A 23,468-nucleotide genomic window follows, 5' to 3' on the forward strand; every position below is an offset into this window, starting at 1 on the left:
CTAACATTAAATTGCCGTTTTTTTCCAATGAAGTTTGGCATGTTGCACTCGAGGCGATAGTCTGTATACCATGACATCATTGCACGGGCTTTCCCTCAGCAAACGGTTGCTTACATTTTTGTCACCCCACCCCCGTCGTTTTTGACTGTACATACACAAGAATCAAGCCGGTTTGTTGTCTGTGAGACACGATGGACGTGACATTGACATTCATGCGTTGCTAAACGGGTAGACCTCCTGCAGACCTTAACGCCGTAAAATTTGCATGAAACCATATTACGATTTTTGTGTGGTCAGGCTGTCATGAAGGCAGTGCTTTATCGTATGGCAGAGTCATTTAAAGGGGAGCAGGCAGGAAGCGGCTCCCATCTCTGTTGAAAAAGCACAGCTAATGCATTATTTGTGAGCTTCTATATTTCAGAGCAGTTTTGCTTCTGGGACATCTCTCTCTGACATCATCATCAACAAATAGACAACATTGACTTCTATGTTATTCTGTTTTTTTGTTTCTGTAATTATTACTTAATCCCACAGTAATTTTCTATGAGTTCTAATGTTATTACATCACTATTGGACATGACAGCTCTAGTCCGTTGTCTTCTATTACCTCTCAGTGTTTGCACTGATGACTCTGTGCTACAATTATCTTCATGTTTCCATTTAAACAGACCACTCTATTTAAACAGATTTTATTTAGCCTTAATAAAACCTGATCTGTGCTCTGATCCCTGCCTCAAGGCCATGCTGGTGAATCTCCCACGTGGCCATGCGTTTCTGTTGTAATAATCTACTATACTGACATTAGAGAGAGAGAGAGACTGTTAAGATTAGATTACCCAGCCCGTGTCCTATGTTGCTTTCGGGCCACACAGTAATTGGGTTATGTAGGCACATTTTCTCCTGATCCCTATCCAACGCAAAGGCCTGTTTGTCTGTTCATCTCCTCGGCTGTGCCCCTCCCCCTTTCCTCACCACCTAATCCCTCATCTGACCTTACACTTACCTGTCTGCACGGCTTCTACACTGGGCTGGAAAGTGTTAAGATTCGTGGCAAACACAGATAAACAGTTACAGACTGCTTTCTTTTTAGCTTGTTCATGACAATTGACTATTAGCTTAACAAGCACGCTGCTGTTGTAAAACAACAACAAGGTTACAGTAGTTAGGAAGGTACAAGTGTGTTAATAGCTCAGGCTTGTGATAAAGAGAACTGTGAGAAAGCTATTTTGGCTGACGAAAGCCTAAGAATGAAATAATAAAGCGCTGTGAGACGGTATTTTACAACTCTGGGAAGTTACCATAGTGGCAATCAGTTCATCCTTCATCTAACAATATCACGTTACAAGTAATCTACTAGGAATGTGGGCTAGCACAGATTTGATTGACTATTGCAGGGTCCTTGCCAGATGATGTTGCATTTGCATTACCAGGGTCAGTTCAGGCCTCAGCATCGGGACCCCCATGGATTGCTCTCTTGAAAACAAAAGAGGAGGCTATGTTTTTTGACCCACTTCTAATCTGGGTCTGAACGCCGCTGACGGAGCTTTGTGGTATTTGGTGCATTTGCTTCGAATTAAGCAAAAGTCATTCCAACATATGTTGAGGTTTGATAAAACTGTATGACATTTAATAGCTTGGAACACTGGTTAAAAGTTTGTTTGAATTCTACAGTTTTGAGTATATTTTAGACTCCCAATTAATACTCCGTTGCCCAAGAGATTAAACATAACTGTATTCTATTTTGTACCCATTTGTTGTTTTTGATTTATTAGACAAAGACCAATGACAGTTGTTTTCTGTCTTCTTTTGCTCAGACACGGAGAGCTTCGTCAATGGGAATCACCAGGCCAGTCCAGCCCAGTCTCCTGCAGCTCCTGGAGAGAGAGTGCAGTCTGAGCACAGTGCAATCGTCAGCTCTATTGAGAAGGACCTCCAGGACATCATGGACTCCCTAGTCATGGATGACCCCCAGCCTTCTTCCTCTGAGGGCAAAAAGCCTCCCGGAGGCCAACCTGTTGCCCACTCCCCCCTGTCGCCCATGGTCAATGGAGGTGGCCGGTATCTGCTGTCCCCTCCTACCAGCCCAGGGGCCATGTCCGTGGGGTCCAGCTATGACAATACGTCCCCTCCCTTCTCTCCCCTCTCCTCCCCCTCAGCGGCCAGCAGTGGGAGCTTTACAAGCCCGTCTCCTAGTGGAGGACCCCAGGACCAGAGTTCTTCTCTGCCGCCAGTGCCTGTACGCTCCTCCAGCTACAACTTCACCACCCAGCCTCTGCCTGTACCCCAGCCACGGACCATACTGCCTAACTTCAGCAGCGGTGGGGTGGGCCACAAGGTTCAGGAAAGCCCCAGGCTGCAGAGGAAGGTTTTAACAGAGGCTCCTCCAAGCCCTAAGCCAAGCCGCAGAGGACTAGGCCAAGATGGGTCTGAGAGCCCCCGGTTGACTCTGCTGTCCTCTAATGAATCTCTCAGTAGTAGAAACGTTGTGCCAAGTAGCCCCAGACTCACTCCCAAATTCCCTAGCTGTCCATCCCCATCTCCCTCTAGTCCCAGGACCAAGACAACCACAGTGCTCCAGGAAAGACCTGCCAGCCCTTTCAGAGAGCAGACCAGTCTAACTGACAGTGCCATAACCTCCAGCCCCTCCAGGCAGTTTTCCCAACCCACCAGAGCCTCCCAGCCTCCCTTGGACCCCATCGTCCACATCATACAAGGATCGCCGCTTCAGCAGCATCCGCGTTCGCTGCAGCCCCCTGAAAGCCCTCGCACGGTCAGGAGAAACATGGAGCTGAATGGCGGCAGTGGAGGGGGCAGCAGCATGAGAGAGCTGCCACCTCTTAGCCCCTCCATGGCTCGAAGAGGGGTACCGGTACTCCCAGGGGCGCTTCCAGGGACAATCCCCACCTTGAGAACTCCAGAAAGCCCCACAAGTCTGGGCAAGCTTATCCCAGAGAGTCCCAGGCTCCGACGCAAGACCGGATCTACATCCGAGGAGCCGACGTGCAGCAGGGGGATCCGAGCCCGCAGTCCGTCGCCTACCTCTATAATGATGGAGGGTGGCGGTGCTGGAGTACGGAAGGCGAGCTTTGGGAATTCCCTGTCACCCGCTTACAGTCTGGGCTCTCTGCCTGGCTCGTCCCCCGTAGCCAGTCCCAGGTCCCAAAGGAAGATGTCCGCAGGGAGACCCCACCCCGGGATGAGGGAGAGAAAGAACAGCATCACAGAGATCAGCGACAACGAGGACGAGCTGCTGGAGTACCACCGACGACAGAGAGAGGAGAGGCTTCGAGAGCAGGAAATGGAGAGACTGGTGAGTCAGGAACACATGTCACTAGGCAACTACTGGCACGTAGTTTACATTTAAAAAGAACACATTTCCGTCATGCACTTGTTACACCATTTTGACTTAAAGGTTAATGCAGATTTACTTGATCCGTCACAGGGTTTGTTCCTATTTCTTGCTCATGACTTTTGGGGTCAGTTTTTACAGTAGAGTTGTTTTGTACCTGATAGCTACACTTAATCCTATCAGGAATTTTCAGGTTTAGACAGATGTTGGGATGCTGAGATTATTGCTCCACTAAAAATAGTGAAGGTTCATCCCCGACCACATTTTTCAATTCATTCTTTGGGAATATAGTCACAATCAATGATTATTTTCTTTATCTATGAATAATTTTTTTTTTTTAAGATTATTTTTTGGGCTTTTCTGCCTTTTAATGGACAGGACAGCTAGGTGAGAAAGGGGATAGAGAGAGAAGGGGGGGGGGAAGACATGCAGGAAATCGTCACAGGTCGGACTCGAACCCTGGACCTCTGCATCGAGGCGTTAACCTCTCAGTATATGTGCGCGTATATTGAAAGTTTTTTTCAAAAATTAAAAAGTCTTAACGTGAATCCAATATATTATTAGCAAGTATAAATCCCCACTGCTTACTGGCCTATATTGTAAGTAAGGTAGTCACTAAGGCCATCCACAGATACATTAATACTAAGGATTCACTGTGCCACATGTATGTTTAACATTAAAACATGGGTCTACACGTTATTGTTGGCCCAGTTTACAGTAACATGCAACTTCATTTTCTACAATATATGTAGTAGGGGGTCTGATCCGTCTTTCTTTCAGTTAAGGGGTCCTTGACTTAAAAAACGTTGAAGACCCCTGATCTTAATTATGAATCGACTATCAAGTTGTCTAATTCTTTTCTGTCAATCGACTAATAACTTAATCAACTAATGGTTTCAGTGCTACTTGAAACCTCTGTTTACAGTCTGAACAACATAAGACAATCCACTTCATGTTTTGTTTGGCAAATAATTTTTTTCCAGGGATTCGAGAGGATTGTCTTAAAGGTCCAATGTGTAGGAATTTCTCCCATCTACTGTTGAGATCATATATCGCAATCAACTCTCTCGCGCCACACAGTTCAAAGTACATATTACAGCTACGGTAGCCTTCACGCTTCAAAAAGCCGGTCTCTTGCTCTTTTCAATATCCTTTTTCTTTTTCTGGGCGAAGAAGAAGACTCCTGTTCCTGAAATTTGGATTTTAAATACGTGTGGTCCTCCATGTTTCCTTCTTCAAACTTGCCGAGGGGCCGGGAAGCTACGATACCCATTAGCAGCATTAGCAGCACCTGTGAGTTTATCATGTGACAGCGAAAACATGAAAGGCGGAGCAGTATGTTCTGTATGTCCCTTACCGAGTGTCTACCCCAGTTTATGCAAATGTAAAATTTCAAGCCAAAAGGAATACTTGGAATTGATGGTGGAGGTAAATATTCATGAAAAAGGACAAGTTTGTGAACGGACAACACAGATTTTGATAATGAACAACTAAACACGTTGCAAACTGGAAATTTAAGCACCTTGTAACCCATCTAAAAGAATGCCATTGGTCTGATTATCCCTAGAAGAGTTCTCCTTTGCAAATATTTCTGCACAGGTTTGGTCTAACTTTAATCTGTATGACCTTGTGGACGAGCGGAGTGTGACGATTGCAGTGTCTTCAATTGTTTGGAAAAGGAGGAGTAACCAGGCCCCTAAACCATCTCAGTGTACTGTCTGTAACTTGGCTGTTTGCTGTCTAAACTGCTGCTGACATGCGGTAACAGGGCACCCAGATGAGCCCATAGCAACCGCATTGTTTGTTGTTTCCTAAACTGAACAGAGGGGGGAGGGAGCGGCGTTAGACATCTTGAACTTGTCTGCCAGTCTGAATGAAACTACTGAGACAAAGTCCTTTAAAAAGCTTTTTTGTGTGTTTGTGCCTGCTGGAGAAAGACGTTTGCCTGTCCTGCTTGTAATTACAAAATGGGTGTTTTTTAAAGTGTGAGGCTGAGGGAAGACTGAGACGACATGCCCTCTTTCTCTGTGTACCAGGTCATGTTAAAACAGTGTCTCGGCAGCGCCAGATCCATACAATGAGACTGTGTTTAACCCTTAACAGGGAAGTGGGCTGTGCTAAAGGCTACAAGGCCAGAAAGAGAGAGAGAGACCCGCTCAAGTTACTGGTATTCTGAAGACAGGCAGATCTGTAGATCAAAATCAATAGTTGTTTTTTACCCCTTAGATATTAGCAGTTATTATCATGCTTTGTTCTTTACAAGATGGTAGTCTGCTAGTCAGTGTTAGGAGGTCTGGCCCTCACCACAGAGATAGGGAGCCAAAGTGAAACTGGTCCTGCGTTGCCATCCGTTGTTGTGGTTGGGCTTAGGTTAGTTAATGGTTAGGCATCGCGGAGATATCCAGGTATTAGGGTACCCCAATTTCTGACCTCAGTATTCTGTACGTTACTCTGTGATACGCTCGCATAGCGTTCCCCATAGAGAAAAGTCAAAAGGTTAATTTTTACCACATCTTCCTGGGTATTTCTGTTATCCAACAGATGTCTGCTGTCAGCCCAGAGTGATAAAAACATTGGTTTCACCCTGAGAAAACGTGTTGTCATTCTGGCCAGATAGTAGACATCTGTGGGATCATGAAAATGCCTTTTGAAGACACATCCTGCTGCTGTATAACAGGCCAAATATTTGCCTTTGACTTTTCCCCTAAGAATTGAGTGAGCAAATCACAGAGTAACATAGAGAGAGCTGAGGTCACAGATGGGGCCATGGCCAGTTAAACATCAGGTTGACAGGCTGAGGCCAGTCCAGAGGCGACCTATGAGAATGAACAAGGAGGGTCAACCCCAAACATATTCTTTAGACAGTTTAGCTTAAATAAAATCATAACAGGTTCAAATTCTAACCTTTCTAAATTCTATTTTCTTAGAATATTGATAAAACATGTTTAACCTTTACTGAAAAAGCAAATAAAGTAGCCAACGCTTGAGTTACAGAAGCTAGCAGAGCAGCAGCTAGCCTGTACCTATCTAAACACATCCGTAGAACCTGCTTTTACTTCTTTTTTCTTTGAACATTTAATTAAAAACAAAAAGTTTGTTAGTTATGGTAAATATGGGTTTGGTGGTTTACATTGCCACTTCCAACTAACCTAAAGGAATGTCATTAAGGTGGGTTGAGTAGAAGGTTGTAGTCTCTTATTATGGTCTGCAAACTTTTTTCACTCTTACAACATTAACATTTGTAGGAGAAACACTGCAGGCTATTTGCACCTGTAGCCTTCACATACCCCTATTAGTCAAACTCAATCTTTTGATTTCGTTGAAAGGTTTTTAGCCACAACCACCTTTGGACTAGCACAAGTTGCAGGCACACAAAAGAAAATATTGACATTTGGGCTCCTGTGTAGCTCACCTGATAGAGGGCACGCTCATAATTTTTTGCTGTTTACTCCGTTTACTCGACTCCAACCTGTGGCCCTTTGCTGCATGTCATTTCCCCTCTCTCTCCCCTTTCATCTCTTCAGCTGTCCTATAAAAATAATTGCCTAAAATGCGCACAAAAGATAAACGAAGAAAATATTGGCATTAGATGCAAATAGCTCATAGAACACAAGTCAGAGAACGCACTTATGTCAAGTAAATAAAGCGTACATGGACAGGCGAGGGCTGCCGGAGACACAAAGGTGAGATTCCTCAGCAGCCTCTTATGTTATTGTATTTTTTGGAACACGGAAACTTGCAGCTCTTCGAGAAGGCAGGGCGTGGAGCTGCAGGGCCTGTAATTAGTCACAGTTGACTCACTGTCATGACAGAGTTTTCTTGCCCCAGAGCGTCTGCATTTAAATCATTTCACACACGGCCTGCTACTCATTCACACAACTGATTACCAGAAAACAAAGTTATGTGAACAGTGAGTCTGGGAAAAGTTTATTCAGGGAAAGGAGTGTTATTGTGAAATCAACAGTAGAGAACACCGCTCAGAGGCAGCAGGAGGCTGCTGGGAGACTCCAGCTCCATACTGACGTATCAGGCTTATATTGGGCTTGGAATGGGTTGTTGCCTGTTGGTGTTGTTTTAAATGATTTTTAATTACATTGTATACTTGATTTATACCCCACCTGTTATGTAGTGCTTAATGTGGAATAGTTATAGTGTGGCATTTAGGCTTTTTCAATGCAATTAGCGGAAATACTGAAAGACTTCAAACAGGCTATTTGATAGAAAACCTGGGTTATAAACTGGGGACACGAAGACAGCTCCTGTTTCCATGGCAACCAGCACGCCAGAGTCTGCTACTTGATGGGTTAGGGTGAATGCCACAGTTTTGGAATATTTTACAAAGATCGCGTTAATTTGTTGAGTTTTGTCAGTTAGTTATGTTATATCAAAATCATGGAGACCGTGGAATGAAACTTTTTTTAAAGGGCTTTCAACCCAAAAGACAGTATGATGTGACAGTAATAAAGCGACCATTCAATAAACAACTAATACATCACCCAGAGGTTACAGTATCTTATCTGTGTGAAAGTATTATTAAAGACAATTAATTCTATTTTTTACACATTTATTATCATTCACTGTGATATATTTATTTACTGTTAGACTTTATTATTTGCTTTATTGAAGCATCTGAGAGAGTGGAACAAAAATAAAAATTACTGTCTATGGCCAAAGACCCTTAGGGTCCTATTTTAACGATCTAAGCGAACAGCGTTAAGTGCATGGTGCGTTTAGGGCGTGTCCAAATCCACTTTTGCTAGTTTGACGGCGGAAAAAAGGGTCCGTGTGCCGGGCGCGTGGTTCAAAAGGGTTGTACTTAGTGTCTTAATTAATCATAGGTGTGTTTTGGGCCTAACATGCAATAAACCAATCAGAGTGTCATCTCCCATTCCCTTTAAAAGGCAGGCGCGTTTGTACTTTGGCGCATTGCTATTATGATGGCGGATTTGCACTGTAATATTTTTATTTGTAATCTTTTGCATGTTTGTGTGCTGCTGCGCTTCCCTGTGTGTGTGTGTGTGTGTGTGTGTGTGTGTGTGTGTGTGTGTAACAAGCATAGTGTGCGAGCGCTGTGCATAAGTCTAGGTGCATTTTACTAATTCACTGTTAAAATAATAATGAAATGCTGCGCTATTGACTTTAGACCAGGTTTTTGTTGGTCAATGGCACGATCGCTTCCCTCTGCCTCAAGATAGCAATACGCCAAGAATGCACCTGAACACACCTCCCTGTAAGACCAGCACGCCCATGGGCGCACAGATGGGTGCAGGTGCATTTGCTATTTAAACAACCTGGGTGCTGGTCTGGAAATTGACAAGTGTTTCGGTCTTAAACTAGCAAAGACACTTGCGTTGGACTTTGTGCCGCACTGCGCCGGGTGCAAGATAGGGCCCGTAGTGTCCTGTCTCTCACAAGTCCCCTTTAACTTTATAAAAGTTTTTTACTAAATTGCTGGATTTGCCCATTAACCTGAACAGATTATCATGCAACATTGTGATTCCACATTATATTGTTATCCTGCGGAGTGTTTTAGTTTCCCCATGGTGTTTCAGAGAAGACTTTTCTACCCTGACATGAAAAAAGTAAACACTAAATACTTGTACCCATGAGAAAGCAAATGTTGTCATTTAAAAAATGTGCATCAGTCTGAAATGTCTGTTGTGGGCAGTGTCATTTAAAAATATATATCAGTTAAATGATAGCAGTGTCAAACGACGGGAAAAACTCCTTAAACAGGATTTAATTCATCTCCATTACGTTTTCCTTTGGAGCCTGGAGGTGAGCCCTGTCTGATGACCAGTCTTTAGGGAACACTGTTTTCCTGTGTCCATCTGATCCAAGCTGTCCAGCCTGGCACTGCTCCCTCCACATGGCCGTCTGACTGACACGCTGACTTGGCAAACACACTTGGCATATGAGCCGAGTCGCCACGTGCTTCGTCTGTCCAGACATACACGCCGCTCTTCTGTTAACTACAGATGACCTCATCTTTCCTATGACGATAGTTCAGATTACACCATTGTTTTGAATGAGCGGGTTCCCTCGTCACTTTTTGTATCCTATTTGATCAGACCAGTATGGCTCTGCTAAATTCTTCGAATAGGCACAAAGTCAGCTTCTCTCTCCACTCACTTTCTCATTTGCTATTTTTTACTTGGGTTTTTTAGTTTATTTTACACAGTGGTACATTATCTTTTTCTGAAGAACTCCTGTTTGATTCCCACTCTAATAGCAAGGAGGGGGCAGACTCAGCCAGAGTCCTGTGTAGGGCTGCACGATATGAGGAAAATATGTAAAGTTGCAATTATTTTGACTGATATTGCGATATGATTCAGGAGGGAATGATCAGTTTTTTGGATCATCATTCTCATTTTCATTGTAACACAAATAAAAATGTACTATAGTTATGTAGTGTGATTTTTGCAAGAATCTGTACCAAACAAAGATGTTTTCCTTTTGATTTGTAGGCCCAGTACGTCTCTGCAGCACCACAGTGACACAATGAATACTTCATTCAGAATGGTTAGACACATATTTTGCCTTTAACATTTTTTCGATAAAATTGCGATTAATTGTGCAGCCCTATTCCCGTGTTGTTGCAATGGCTACCGGCTGCTGCTGGAGGTATGGTAAAGGTCACGGATTGCTAAAGGCAACCTTAATAAAAGCCTTCATGAGGCCTTTTTCCCCTAGACGCTCAAGTCTCTTTGGACTCAGGTCAGTGTTTTTGTGAATTGCTCTTGAAATATCAGGGATGGCGCTTTAGTTCTGAATATGTCGCCTTAGGCAGATATTTCATTTAGTGGCAATTGAAAATGAAGTTTAGCCTTTATCATCATACGGCAGGCCTCCACCAACAACCTGAACCAGTCTGCTCTGTCTTTTTCTTGCCCCTTTGTCTGCGCTGCTCTGTCATTTTCCAGCTCAGCAGGATGTCACAGATGTCGGCTGTACGTGACACGGAGAAACGTCTCTCCTGCATGGTTGGCATCTTTGCTACTGTCAGACCAAATATACCCTCACACAGAACACCACATATATATACCAGCATCTTACAGAGCACGGCCATATATATCCAGCTACTGCTTGGACACCCGACCTGCCCACCTAGGCCGCCAAATATATCCTGCACCTACACGGACACAGTACTGTACAAACCCACTGACCAGCAGGTGTTACTGTCTTCATGCTGAAGGGGAATTTTTCTGTAATTTTCTGTAGAGGAAAAAAAGTACATAGCAGTAAATGTTTAGACTACAGGTTCCACCTTCCCATTTGCACGTAACCACAAGGCAGATTACTATCATTTTTACTGTTTTTGGGTTGACATCTAAACAGGCTCGAACAGATAAGACAGATGAGTTGACTCTTAATCAGGGACAGCGATAAATCCGTTTCCCTGCCCGTCCAAAGGAAAGCTGCAGTAATCCAGTCTTGAGACAGCACCAACAAATATGCCACGTTCCAGATTAGGACGCCTCATGTCACTGATGCAGTGTTTCTTTTATTCTCTCCATGGTGTTTAATTGATCATCAGAAAATATACAGCAGAGGAGGCTGTATCTTGGAGTGACTTGTTTTGCTCCTATTGTAAATACTATAAGCATTCGGTCCTAACTGCAGCAGTGCAGTCTGCTGTGTGGTGACCTCTCCACTAGAGGGGGTCGTCTAACTGTTTAATGTTATTAAAGAGTGAATCAACAGAAAAATGCAATTAACTCTGTTATTGTGACAAGAAGCAGGAATGAATAACATTTCATGATTATGAGCTGAGTTGCAACATTTGTTTGTGTTATTTCACAAATTCTGAAATGTATTCATATTATTATTTATTTCACAATTTCGTATTTATTGATTTAAAGTTGAACACTTTGGGTCTCTACAGAGCACTCTGAAACACTATTAGCACATATAGACTGCATAGTGGTCAAATGTTTTTGACTACCTAATCTAAATTGGCCCTTTATTATTGCAGTAAAAAATTTGAATTTCAAACTCCGATCTTCAATGTCGGGGTAAATCTAAGTAACACCTTCTTCGGTGGCCTCCCTCCTGTTATGTAGTCTCACCCTGACTCCTGGAAACCCCTGATCCCATTCAGTTAAGAATATAATTGTCTGTAGGTCTGTTTATATGCTTCTACTTAATGTTAAATGCATCACAAACCACTTCAAAGAGTTTCCCTTATTTGCTGCATTATTAAACAGTCAAAAAAAATAATAATTACAAGAAGTCTGATTATGTGCACATACGCAGCAAATATTAGCCTCACTTAAAGCTAAACGTACTTCAAAGCATGTTTTTAAACCTGGTTTGTTAAAAGTTTCTGCATTTAAATGTATTAGCCTATTTCAATAAAGAGCAGGCAGTGCATACAGTGTTAAGTTCTACTCGGTATATAAAGTTAGCTCCTTTGCTTTTCTTAGAACCAACCAGCAAGCCACCTCCCAAATGAGGAAGTCCCTAAATATTATGATAATCTTAACTCCGCCCCTGTTCACATAGATGCCTCACCTCCTCTCACAAGACCTGAGTCGTGAGGTCTGGGGGCGGGGGGGGGCTGTGGTGGGAGGTAGGCTGCTCTCCATCCGTCCCAAAGTAGCACAGTCAGTTGTTAAATCACTTTACAGTACAGGAGGAGCTGTGTGGAAGCGCAGGGAGCTGCAACATCTTACACTCTTGTTACAGAGCTGTAGAGTAAAGATCCTGAGTGTGTGTATATAAGTGTATGTGTGTGTCATGGACCGGTATCATGTGCTGGGTGGCAGCAGGACTGTACCGGGGCCGAGACGAGGTCTGAGCAGGGAGCAGGCCATGGTGTATCTGCTCGCTCTGGCTAAAGAGAAGCCGGCCTTTCTCAACAGCGTGGCAGCACTCATTAAGGTAACAGATGCCGCTGCTAATATTGAAAAAGCTCTGCCAGTTGTTGCTCTCTGAATGGATTTAAATAGACTGAGAATGTTCCTGTGATGGGGCCTTTGGTTTTAGGATATTATACACAGTGCTTGGAAAGGCCTGTTGCCTACATGTGATGCTGTGGTTACAAGCTGGCTCAGTCATTAACAAAGGGAGCTTTCAGGCCCTCACACTGCTTTTCTGCATTCACGAGTCGGGCTTAAAAGATATGCTGCATGTATATATCACATTATGGCAGGTGAGATGGCCTAATCTATAGTGTGTGTAAATTTCAGTTCTGCGGTAAACCAAAGGGGCAGGTAGAAACTAGCTGTTTAGGTGAGTGACATAACCAACCTGCGCTATGTAATAAAGGAGAAAATGCACTAAATAACCTCTAAAACTACATTTTACCACATCAAGTACAGTTTCTCAAGTACATGTTAGGAATGTAAATATGGTAGCTCAGCTATAGTAGATGGAGCTGCTGCTCCATTGTACTAGAAAGGTAATAACGTCTTAGCTGTCAAGCTAAGAAATGCTCAGAAACACCTTGTTCGAATGTATCCAAATATGCAAATACATTTATGTATTGGACAATAAGACATGACAGAAATAGGTACTAAACCAGAATGATTTATCAGAGATTGAGCTTATTGCAGATAAGGGTCAAGAGGTCACCGAGTCATGCCGTAGCTCCACTGAGGCAGTAGAGCAGAAGAGTGGCATATGGTTATAATGATGATGGACACCAGAGATTGTTTTAGAGGAAAGGGGCAGAGATGTGTATGTTTGGGAATGGAAGGATGAGGTTAAATAGAAACTTAAGTCAGGCTCCCCCTCAGTTCCCCCTCTAACATGCTAAACTACGATATTGACCATGGTTATCATTACCTGCGAACCATAAACACATTAGCATGCTTATGTTAGCATTTCACTAAAGACACAGCAGCCTCACAGAGATACTAGCATGGCTGTAGACTCTTAGGCCGGCCAAGGGCTTAAATCTGATCTAACAGTAGGGGGGACAATAAACATAAAATTTCTGAAGAGCAATTTTTGAAGGGGACACAAATAATACAGCCACAATTATACACGTAGAAGACATGCGTACACAGAGGAAAGCCTTAATACTATCATTAGTGTAGCATGGAGACTGTACCATTATCCTTCTTTTCATTGTTTCCCGTGATTCAATAAAAAAGTTGACTAAATTGACCGAAATATTCTTCTTTAAAATCATGTATTTATTTTTAAGTTGTTTATAATCAAGCCACAAAAATACCTTAAAACATAATGACTTATTTTGAAAAAGTGTCCCCTTATAAAAGAAATACAATACTTTTGTACACTTGTACAGCTAGCTTAGCTGATCATAATGTAAATTAGTGAGACACTGGTAAAGCTCATCTGCTAACCCTGACAGCCACACACCTCCAAACATATGAACTAAGCTCTCAGCTTACCTGAGACTCCCCACCTGAATGCAGATATAAATTTAATTAAAAAAAAATAATAATTATTATTGATTTTCAAATATTGCACCTGTCAATACAGAACGAAATATTCTGTAGCCTATTTTGCCGTCAATACTGCCGACGTTGTCTTTGCTGTAATCAAATCGGTATATATTTATGTTTAACATGAAGTATACTGCTTGAGTGCAGTAAATCAATGGGAAACATACATGTGTACAGACAAGGCTAGCAGCAGCAGTGCCGCATCAGACACGTTTCTACGTGTTTAAAAATCCACGCAGCTGACACGCAACAGAAACGCCACGCTCACGCCACGCAGCCAGTGTGTGGCCGGCTTTAGCCTTGTTTTTTGATTAATGACTTAAATTATTTAAGTCGTTAGCAAAATGGTTGTTGATTTTCTTTCTGTAGATCGACTAATCGATTAACTGACATACCGTCAGATGAGGTTGAAGAGCTTCTTCGATACTGTTATATTTCCTGACTGTTTTAACTGCTACAGAATTCCATAAAATAATTCAGCGAAATGCATATACAAAAACCTTTTTTGGAATGATAATTATGCTATTTGCAGTCAGTTTTTCTGATAAGAAACATACATTATAATTTACATAGAACTCCTTGGATAGTAACGTGGCTGTTAAGCTCCAGGCGGCTGTGTGCATCCTCCAATTTGACAGCTGGACAACTGTTTACTTTGCCTGATATGCTCTCTAAATCTCCTCTGGCTAAACAGTCTCACACGGAGATACAGTACAGCAGCTCACTACTGTTCCAACCAGCTGATATTGACTTATAGATATTTAATCTCATCATTTCTTGTGCACAGCAAATTTAACTTAACAAAGCTGATGCAACTGACTGCACATCTTTCAGACGTGGTCTTATCTCTATCCTATAACAATAATCAAGCCATAAGCCTGCTTATTATCGGCAGCAGTGTTTAGAGGATGTGAAAATACGACTCCCATCTAGCCTTTAATCACTGTATCTAGTCTTTGATGTTGTCATCTCTACGCTGGAAGTGCTTGACATAATAATGGGAACCCAGTCCTCCCTTTGAGAGATGCCTCCAGGGCTTGGATCCCAGTTGAAGAAGAAGCTTCAGTGGTTTAAATGCCAGCCGCCCCCCACCGGGAGCCACGACTCCATAGTTTCATCTTGAGATCCGTACCAGTGACATCAATATGAAGGACCACCAGCTTATTATTCAGAGAGGTTGGCTGCCGTGGAGAGCCTGCTTGTCCTATTCCCCCTGCCTGGCTTTGATGCTTATGTGTTCCACAGGGGGGAAAAGAATAAACGCAGCAGCAGAAAATAAAATAGAAATATCTCTTGTTAGGATCATCTGTTTGTTCCTCCCCTGGGACCTGAACACGATGAACACTCCAAGGATCAGAGTCTGATCGCGAACGGAGTTTGTTTTGCAGACTGTTACGGAGCCCCTGCAGATATATATGTAGAGAATAAGGCTTTGTTGAACTTTCCCAGTTTACACTGGAAATGCTACGCGCGTGGATTTCTGTTTACGTCTGTGACGTAGGTGAACGCGGCAAAGAAAAATATGGCAGTACACTTATAAAGTAACTGCTCTGATCAAAGGTACACATATGGGGAATGGCCCCGGGGCACTCGGGGAGGAGGAGGGGAAGAGGAGAGAGAAACATTAAAGGGCAAGAGAGAAAACAGGAGACACTGACTCTCAGGGGAGAGAGGGAGACATGAGGAAGAGATGCTGACTGCTGGGAGGATGAAAATAAGGAAAGTAAAGCGTAAAGTGAGGAGACTACACTGACTAAATGAGGAAAACTGACAGTATGAGTGAGATGTAGGATGTAGAAAACTGTCTACAGTACCGAATGAATGAATGAATGAATGGTATTATTCTTAATTCTTGCAGACTTACTGTAGAAAACGTTTAACAAAACAACAGTGTTTCCTCCATCAAAAAATAAAAAAGACGAGACAGCAGTTGACTGATGATACTCCATAATGAGTTTAATGTAATGTAATGCTATGTAACTTTAAAAAAATGAAATGGCATAATCTTCGTCTTACATTTTTAATTAATTTTTACAAGCAATTAAACTGAACTTTTACATACAATATTTTGACTGCTGTGACCTTAATAGCCAACTTTCGAAAGATTCATCAGCAGCAGCAGCTTCAACTTTTCTTTATCTAACCCAGTTGTCATGAGAGCCACCCACTAGGTGAGACGTGGAGGGCTGTGGAATGTGTGAAACGCTGTTTGGGGGTAGATGCAGGCTGGAGCTGGGAGAACTCTGGGAACCAGGCATTCCTCTACACACTTGTGGTTGTCTGAAAGTATCACCCCCTCCCTTCTGATAAACACCGAGTCTAGAGAACCTTCAGCCTGCACTAAGGCTTTTCATACAAACTCACATGTATGGGATTTACACCAGCTGTTAATCTTGCAGCTAGAATAACCTACCTCCTGTTAGGTTTCATTGCTTTACTTTTTGAAGTTGACTTGTTGACAAATAATATAGTAATTTACTAATAACAAGAAAAACTTTCTAGGAAATACTTCATTTGAAGATACTATTTGTTCATATTTAATTTGTTCTCTATATACAGGAAGGCTCTGAGTCAGTTGGTGCTATTTAAAGTCTGTACAGAAAGCTGACAGTAGTTGCGAATCGTCAAAGAATATATATATATATATATATATATATATATCACTGTGTTATTAAATATTACTGCTAGTGTATGACTACACTGCTTTTCAGGAGATGTTTTACTACGCTGCTTTTCAGGAGGTGTTTAACAAACATGGCTTCATGTGTGTATCACATTGTTGGTGGTTTCAGACTTGTGACTTGGCTTTTCTCTTAATGCCCTGGAGACCCAGCAGGGCTCACTGTGGCTGTTTCAGCTGTTAAAGGTCCCATGACATGGTGCTCTTTGGATGCTTTTATATAGACCTAAGTGGTACCCTAATACTGGATCTGAATTCTCTTTCCCGAAATTCAGCCTTGGTGCAGAATTACAGCCACTAGAGCCAGTCCTACAATTAGCTTTCCTTACTGTACGTACACAACGCCGCCGACTTGAGCTTCTAAAGATACCGGAAGTCATTCATTTTCAATGGAAGCTGGCTTCTCTCAGCTGCAAGGAGCGTCAAATCTGTCGGAGTCGCGCTTTGGGCGTTTTGGGCGTTTTGAGCGTCAATCAGAAAGTTGAACTTTGGTCAGCTTTATGGCAATGAGCTATGACGCGGTTCAGCGGCAAGCAGCGGCAAACGGCAGCAACCAATCGGAATATAGACGTCCTTCTCGCTGGCTGATTCTGGAGAAACATACGATGTAAACTTTTGTTCCTACTAAGACCAAGAAAATGGAGGGAAATCTCATAATCGCCATTGCTGGGTTCCCCTATCATTTATGATATGACGTTGTTTGCGTATAGGGACCAGTTAACGTGCCGTCACATGGTCTCTAAACAGTCCGCTCACGGTGAAGTCCTGCACGGGTCAACAGCTGGCGGCTGCTCGCTCTGCCTGCATTCTGCTGCGGTTCAACGGCTAACGAGCGAGCTAACTGCTAACAGACATCGCTGCCACCAACAAACAATACATTTTCTGTCCTTATATATGTAATTTATAAAAGGTTTCTAGTGTCAGTGTATTGGCCGTGCAGTGGCTGCTTGTGCTTTGTCTTCAGTCGTGTGTTGAACATGATCGAAAAATGCTCCCACGTCAGAGCGGCCAAAGCGTCAAACAGAGAGAGAGCGCCAGAGCTTCTTTGCAGCTCAAGTCGGCGGCGGTGTGTACGTACAGTTAGTATGTGCCATTTCTGTGTCTGTAGCTATTGAGGAGAGCGGGGAGGGGGGGGGGGGCAAGGTGGAGGGTGGAGGTGTGGCCTTGACCAACTGCCACTTCGCTCGTTTGAAAGCCATGATGTCTCTCTCTCATGGGTGGGCCAAATTCTCTGGGCGGGCAAAGCAGAGAAAGGGGAGGTAACCTTGCTCCTTATGACCTAATAAGGAGAAGATTCCGGATCGACCCATCTGAGCTTTCATTTTCTCAAAGGCAGAGCAGGATACCCAGGGCTCGGTTTACACCTATCACCATTTCTAGCCACTGGGGGACCATAGGCAGGCTGGGGGAACTCATAATAATGTTAAAAAACCTCATAAAATGAAATTGTCATGCTATAGGACCTTTAACAGTTACACATCAGCTTCATTTGGACAAAAACATTGTATTTGATGATAAGTTGTAAAAGGTCACACTTAATACAACTGTTTATGAAATTCAGTTGGTATACTTCCAAAACGGGGTCGGTAAACCCTCACATATCCAGTGCAACAGCCATAGAAACTGCTGTTTTCTTCCAGCTCTCGTCCACACCTGACCTAATTAAGATGTAATTAAGGTGTCAAGTGTGGGCCTTAATTGGGTCAGGTGTGAAAGAGGACAGCTGGAGCTAACAGGTACTCTACATGTTGATAATGTAGCTTGTTAGCTTCCTAAATATCTGGTCACCCTGTTGATATAAACGTTCACAAAATGGATATTGTATATAGTAATATTAAATGTTGTAGTAGTGGCTATAATGTGTTGATATGATATATTATGTTAATATTTGTTTACTATGTTAGCAAGCTAGCTTCTTTCAAGTTACATGTAGGGAAAGGAATAGGCTAGGGACACTTCAGAGTACAAACTAAAATCAACGTCACTGACTATTATTATTATTGCTAAATGGATTCACATACACTCAACAACAGTATGTTTTAGACAAGTTATATCTCTTCTTCTTTTTCAGCTGCTATATATTTAGCCTTTATAGCTAGGCTAATTCTTTTCCCCCCCTGAGCCTGCAGTGTCAGGGTTTGATTTTATTTTTCAGTATTCAAGTGTCTCTTTGTTTGTTTGCCCTCAGTTAACACAACACACTTAGTAGTACATGATTGAATACACTCACTGAATAGCTCATTTCCTGGTGTCCGTTTTCTGCATGTATTCACAAATTAGGAATATGCATTTCCAGCAGTTTAATTTTTGCATTGCGATACCTGCTGATACCCTGATGAAGTTTACAAATGGCTAATATTATGCATGCTATTTATGCATGCTGTAAGTGAAGATAGCGGTTTGTCGTTTTGCATACCTGCCATATTCTAACCATGAAAACGGCTCCGATATGAATCAATATTAAGCTTTTGGTTCATGTGTTAGAAGCTTCTCTAAACAGCCGATGATTAAATGTTGCCTTAAAGCTCTCTCATCATCACCCTCTTATCCTACCAGAGGGTGGGGGTGTGTTGTTATGGTGTTGTTGGGGGAGTGGTACTGCCTTTTAAAAGCCAGTATTTGTTCATCTGTTTTTTCGCCAAGCTGTCTTTGCTGAAATCTGTGCCTCATTTCAAAGTTTGAGCTGTAACGTGTCACAGTGTCCATCATGAAAGTGAGTAAACCCAGATTTTCATTCTTTACTCCAGCGTCCAAGTGAATTAGGTTAATGGTTGGGAAACCTTTTGTTATAGGCTTAATTAAAAAAATAAGTTGTTTGCTATATTTTGGAAATTCTTTCTTTGTCATTGATTAGAGCAAACCAGAGAGGCCTGTATTTGCTTTTAACTATTATGGAATGATGTTGTTCAAGCCAAAAGCTCACTGTTTCTGGGCCGTAAAAGCTTGGCATCTAGTAAAAAGGTTTGGATTAACACACTGACGTACCACCTTGTTCCTTCCCAGCCAGCACCCAGAGCCCTAAGGGACCCTAAGGGTCTCTCCACAGAGAGACCTAGAGACTTCTAAACTGAGGATTTTTAGTGCCTGTGGAAGCAACAACCACAGAACATAACAAAAAAAATCTTCTGGCATTTAAAAGCCCCACATAAGAACACACAGAAAATATGGGATTCATATAAATGTGTCAACATGCAGATGATTAGCTATATATAATTTGAGCACAGTTTGCATATGTCTGACGTCAAATTTGAAACCGTATCAAGTTGATTTATTTTGAGGCCAAACACATTTTATGGTATGAAATCTGTCTGTGATCCTGCTACTCATCCATCATACAGGTTTGGTAGCCTGAAGGCTTTCTGGCAATCAAATGAGACAATGATTCTTGACAAAATCGAGACAGGCGTCAGAACGCTGAGTGGTCTAATACGTGTGTATGTTCGAGCAGATGTTGAGTGGGAGGTCTTATGAGTAGTTGTAGACTTGCCAGTAAATGTTTGAAGTTTGACTCTTTTTCTCTTGAATACATACAGCTTGGTTCCACGGCCCAAAGGGGTCTTTTACTCCCACCCACTCAGATAAAAGCTAACTGGTCCCAGATTACAGGTTGAAGCTAATGGTGGGGCTGTAGCTCCTAATCATGCAGATGCTCTCTCAGTTTGAGTGAGAAGATACACCAGGGCATGTATTTGTGTGTGAGAACAATTTAGCTGCCAAGTGTTCCTACACGACAGGATACAGATTTAGCCATGAACCAGAGCATAAGAGTATAAAGTAGCACAATGCTTCTTTGGCTCCAAAACCTTTTTCTTTAACAACAAGCAAAAATAAATCATTTTTGGGGAGGGGAGTTTCTGATAACTTGTAGTTTGAGTTTTTCATAGCTGACTGATATTTTTGGTTTGAATTGCCATTGGTGTGAGTATTCTATCAATATTGAGTTCATCTTGGCATGATGGTAAACCAGCTGAAACAGGATTCAAAGTCACAATGCAAGTACTTAGAGTTGTGTTTCTACATTCTTCATTAAAACCTCAAACTGAGACTACATGTTTTGGAAAGAAGAAATAGCACTCATTCTCTTATAAATGCAATGTTGAACTCACAAGCAATAAAACACGCTGTTTAACATTAGTCAAAGCTAACATTATTTATTATTTACTTGTGCTTCTGTTATACTACGTTTTAGCATTTACCATTATCTAATAATTGCCACTTGTGGTCACAGTGACCAGTTAGGCCAAAGTAAATAATACATACGTAATATCTGATGTAATTTTGTTACCTTTATTACATTTTATGTTTTATGATGAACATATACAAAGTATAGTATACTTCATGGGTATCTTTTCAACACACCACTTAGTATTTTTTCATTTTGAAACATTGATATTTTCTAAAGTGGGTCTGTCCGAGGTTTCTCCCTAAAAGGGAGTTTTCCTCGCCACTGTCGCACTAAATGCTTGCTCTTGGGGGAATTAGTGGAATTGTTGGGTCTTTGTAAATTATAGAGTGTGGTCTAGACCTATTGTATCTGTACAGTGTCTTGAGATAACTCTTGGTATGATTTGATACTATAAATAAAATTGAATTGAATTAAAATTGAATTGACTCCATACCAAGTAGTAAACAAGTACAGTCTTGACTCATGGTCCACTTACTGGCTTTTTCCAGAACCTTCAACAACGTCATCAGTCATGTACATTTGAACAGCCTCTTGCACGCATTACCATTTGCTTTAATGTTGATCTGAGATTGACTTTTTATATATTACTGTTGGCCCCCTAAATTCAACGTATAGTCTGAGCATGGAGTACAGGAGCCAGGGATTCATTAACTTGATGTCTGATTTTCCATTACCAAACATCTAAGCGTACCAATGAGACCATCTCCCAAACCGTAGTCATTCTTTAAGGCTCATAGTGCTGTGTGAGGCTCTGCAGACCTTAGAGACGCTGTGTCTGCAGCAGGGGGGTGCAGCAGCAGACAGCAGCTGACATTTAGAGTTCAGAGGCCACCCTGTTTGCCTGGTCTGCCAGGGCCCCCATAGGTGGGCTGACCCCTCATAGTGACAGCTGGACAACCAGTCACAGAGTCTGACTCCCATGCGGCACCCAGGGGGCAGGACAGTGAGGGCTCACACAGACGTTGATTAATAGAATATTAGTCTCATCAGTCTGGTTGGTTTAGTTACATTCAGCTCAGTCAAATAGGATATTTGGGAGATGGCAGTTGTACGTCTTTCCCTCTGAGTGAGATGGAAATATAGAATCTATAATAAATGAAACTATTTTCTTTCAGAAGCTCTTTCTTTCAGAGCTGCCCATCTTCAGATTGTCATCGGTCGCTGGCTCATCCCCAACACCCAGCACACACACAGGAAATTAGATACCATGGCTAGATGTAATCTAATGTAGGCTTAAAATATAAAGCTAATATTGGACCTTTATTAAAAAAAAAATTTAATTTGGGTATCTTGGCAGCCTTTGAGTCATGTTCAAACATAGGCTCAGGTTAAAATCCATGATAAGGCACAGTATGTGACGATGAGAAAACCCTAATCTGATGTCCCTCTTTGGTCATGGCTTCATTTTTCTACAGGAGAGACAGCGACTTGAGACCATCCTAAACCTCTGTGCTGAATACAACAAAGGAGAGAGCACCGGCCTGGACCCCCTGGGCTCAGGGAGGACAGGTTTCCCCGGGGGACTGGCAGACGGCTCAGGGCGGAGACCGTCCATGGAGAATGTCCTAGGAGGGACACCGTCCTCAGCCACCCTCCGCCTGCTCCAGAGACAGAGAGAGAGCGACGAGGAGAACCTGAAGGAGGAGTGTAGTAGTACAGAGAGCACTCATCAGGAGGTGAGGACATCCCCTGCTCTCAGCACAGCATCAACACTGCACAATGGAGACAGACAGGTCAGAGGGAATGCTCCTTTCCCAACAAAGACACTCTCTGCATGCCACTGTGGAACCAGCATGTGCAAATTATGTGCTTGGCTTTGCTAAATCAGTGGTTAAAAGTGAGGTTCAGTGACCCCCAGGAATTCTTCAGGAGGCTCCATGGGCTCTGGAAGAAAGTCTAAACTTACCAGAATGTTTTCACTAGTCACCACGCATTAGCCAATGCATCTGAATGGCTGTTCAAATCATATCAGGCCCAGGTTAATGCATGTTTTCATTCTAAACATTGTATACTCTGCATACTTGGTGGGAAAAAAAAGCCATGGTTTGTCCATGGTTTTAATTTGTAAAAAAAAATGTACGGAAGCACCCAGCTGTTAGTTTCCTAGCTGGTTTTACCACAGACATAATACAACAGTTCGGACAATACAAAACTAAAAGGGCACTCGGAGAGCAAAGACCTCCACCAAGACCAATATCAATAATTCATGTATTGTATCTTCCCTGTGATTCGGATCCACTTTAAAATTGAATACGTTCTTCCTTGGCCCATGCTACACCTTTTCACCGAGTTTCAGGGAAATCTGGCCTGTTGTTTTTCTGTAATATTGTTGACAAACAGACAAACAGAAAACATAACCTCCTTGGCGAAGGTAATGAGTCATGGGCCAGGTCTCCGTCTGATGGATCTTCTTAACTGCTGGGATCTTAAACTGCCCTGTGCTCTCACACTCTGTTGCTTTTTAATTCAATGGCAACTTATGACAAGCCTTTAGTGTTGCAGAGTAATGCATGCGTCAGGGTACGCAGAGAGTTGCTGTTATTATCTAAAATATTGTTTTGCATTGATGCCAACACGATGGGATCACCATGCATCTTCTGTAATTTTGAACTCATTTGGCCTACAGTACATATCAGTGACACTGCACGACCAGAAAAAAACAATCATCCAGGGGTGAAGAGGAAGGTGTACAATATGTTTAATAATCTCTGTACATAGTCGGAAAACATTGGCTATAGCATTAAGGTGCATGACTTAAGAAATGACTCAACCGTCCATTTACTGTAAATATTTCTTCCATTTGTGGGAAATGTCTGCAGAAGAATACAGAGCTACATT

The 23,468-nt window shown here is 42.4% G+C and overlaps 1 protein-coding gene across 4 annotated transcripts in view; it reads left to right on the plus strand.

Annotated features, from left to right (window-relative positions):
- phldb1b (pleckstrin homology-like domain, family B, member 1b) overlaps nt 1-23,468 on the plus strand; it is an 89,865-nt gene that overhangs the window by 38,439 nt on the left and 27,958 nt on the right. For all 4 annotated transcript variants that reach the window (XM_028572976.1, XM_028572977.1, XM_028572978.1 and 1 more), the window contains exons 6-7: nt 1,815-3,310; nt 22,046-22,363. In XM_028572976.1, the coding sequence (XP_028428777.1) occupies nt 1,815-3,310; nt 22,046-22,363 (1,814 nt within the window). The remainder of the gene's footprint in view (nt 1-1,814; nt 3,311-22,045; nt 22,364-23,468) is intronic.

Source organism: Perca flavescens, chromosome 3 (genome assembly GCF_004354835.1).
Source record: "Perca flavescens isolate YP-PL-M2 chromosome 3, PFLA_1.0, whole genome shotgun sequence".
Lineage (NCBI taxonomy): Eukaryota > Metazoa > Chordata > Actinopteri > Perciformes > Percidae > Perca > Perca flavescens.